This window comes from Guillardia theta (genome assembly GCF_000315625.1).
Source record: "Guillardia theta CCMP2712 unplaced genomic scaffold GUITHscaffold_38, whole genome shotgun sequence".
NCBI lineage: Eukaryota > Cryptophyceae > Pyrenomonadales > Geminigeraceae > Guillardia > Guillardia theta.
In genome coordinates this window covers 99,006-99,969 of record NW_005434636.1, presented here as the reverse complement: position 1 = coordinate 99,969, position 964 = coordinate 99,006, and the positions used below count along the sequence as shown (strand labels likewise).

The 964-nt window shown below is 55.2% G+C and overlaps 2 protein-coding genes across 2 annotated transcripts in view; one reads left to right on the top strand and one right to left on the bottom strand.

Annotated features, from left to right (window-relative positions):
* Nucleotides 1-124, top strand: part of GUITHDRAFT_152862 (hypothetical protein) — a 2,624-nt gene extending 2,500 nt beyond the window's left edge. The window contains exon 7 of the mRNA XM_005831705.1: nucleotides 25-124. Within this exon, the coding sequence (XP_005831762.1) occupies nucleotides 25-84 (60 nt within the window). The 3' untranslated portion in view covers nucleotides 85-124. The remainder of the gene's footprint in view (nucleotides 1-24) is intronic.
* Nucleotides 125-315: 191 nt separating this feature from the next.
* The window catches only part of GUITHDRAFT_109206 (hypothetical protein), a gene marked incomplete at both ends in the record, with an annotated part of 1,404 nt that continues 755 nt past the window's right edge, over nucleotides 316-964 (bottom strand). Inside the window, 2 exons of the mRNA XM_005831704.1 lie at nucleotides 316-388; nucleotides 526-575. Of these exons, the coding sequence (XP_005831761.1) occupies nucleotides 316-388; nucleotides 526-575 (123 nt within the window). The remainder of the gene's footprint in view (nucleotides 389-525; nucleotides 576-964) is intronic.

Genomic DNA, 964 nt, shown 5'->3' with positions numbered 1-964 from the left:
AGTATCTCTGACTGGCTCCTCAAGTTTTACGTTCCGGACTACCTCAAGTGCTTCGCGGCGATTCGACGATGCATACAATTTTGAGCAGTAGAAGGATGCAGTTTTGTATACAGACTTTCATCTCAATGAGTTGAAGAGGTGGTGGAGGGTTGATGGACGATGATGATGATGATGATGAGGAGGAGGAGGAGGAGGAGGAGGAGGAGGAGGAGGAGGAGGAGGAGGAGGTGGTGGTGGTGGAGGAGGAGGAACGGAAGGTTGTTCATGAGCTTTTGACATTCAATCACAAGCAAGCAACAGCATCACTGACTGTCATCATTCTTGTTCAACAAGTTTCTCCGTCTTCTGATGCTCGGGAAGTCCTTGATTGACAGAGTCGAACACGTACCTGCACTTTCTTCAGCCCTCTCCCCACCTCCCGCACCTCCTCCACTTCCTCCTCGTTTCCTCCGCACCCTCCTTCCTTTCTCAAATTCTTCTTGCTGCTCCTCCTTTCTTGTTTCCTCTCCCTCCCTCCTCTCCTACCGCAAAATTTCTTTCTCGTCCTTGTCCTTAGGGTCAATCGCTGGATGTACCTGCGAATTCGTGTGAGGCACAAGGGAACGAGGAAGGGAACGCAGAGGAGGAGGCGGGCAACGAGGGCGGAGGAGAGGGAGGGAGGGAGGGAGGGGGAGGGAGGCGGTGCGGGAGGGAGGGAGGGAGGGAGGGAGGGAGGGTTTGCCAAGAAGGAGAGCAGCAGGAGCATCCAGGGAGGAGGAGGAGGAAGCGGCGGCTATCGCAGGAGCATTGAGAGCAGAAGGCTGGATGACCTTGACTTGCACGTTGCGGGGAAAAGCAAGAGGAGTGGCAGCGCTTCCTGGCATCCATTTGTAGAGGTTGCAGATGGAAACAGGGACGATCTGACAAGTTCTTAGTCTTCCTCCTCCTCCTCCTCCTCCTCCTCGTCGCCCCCCCCCCCCCCAAT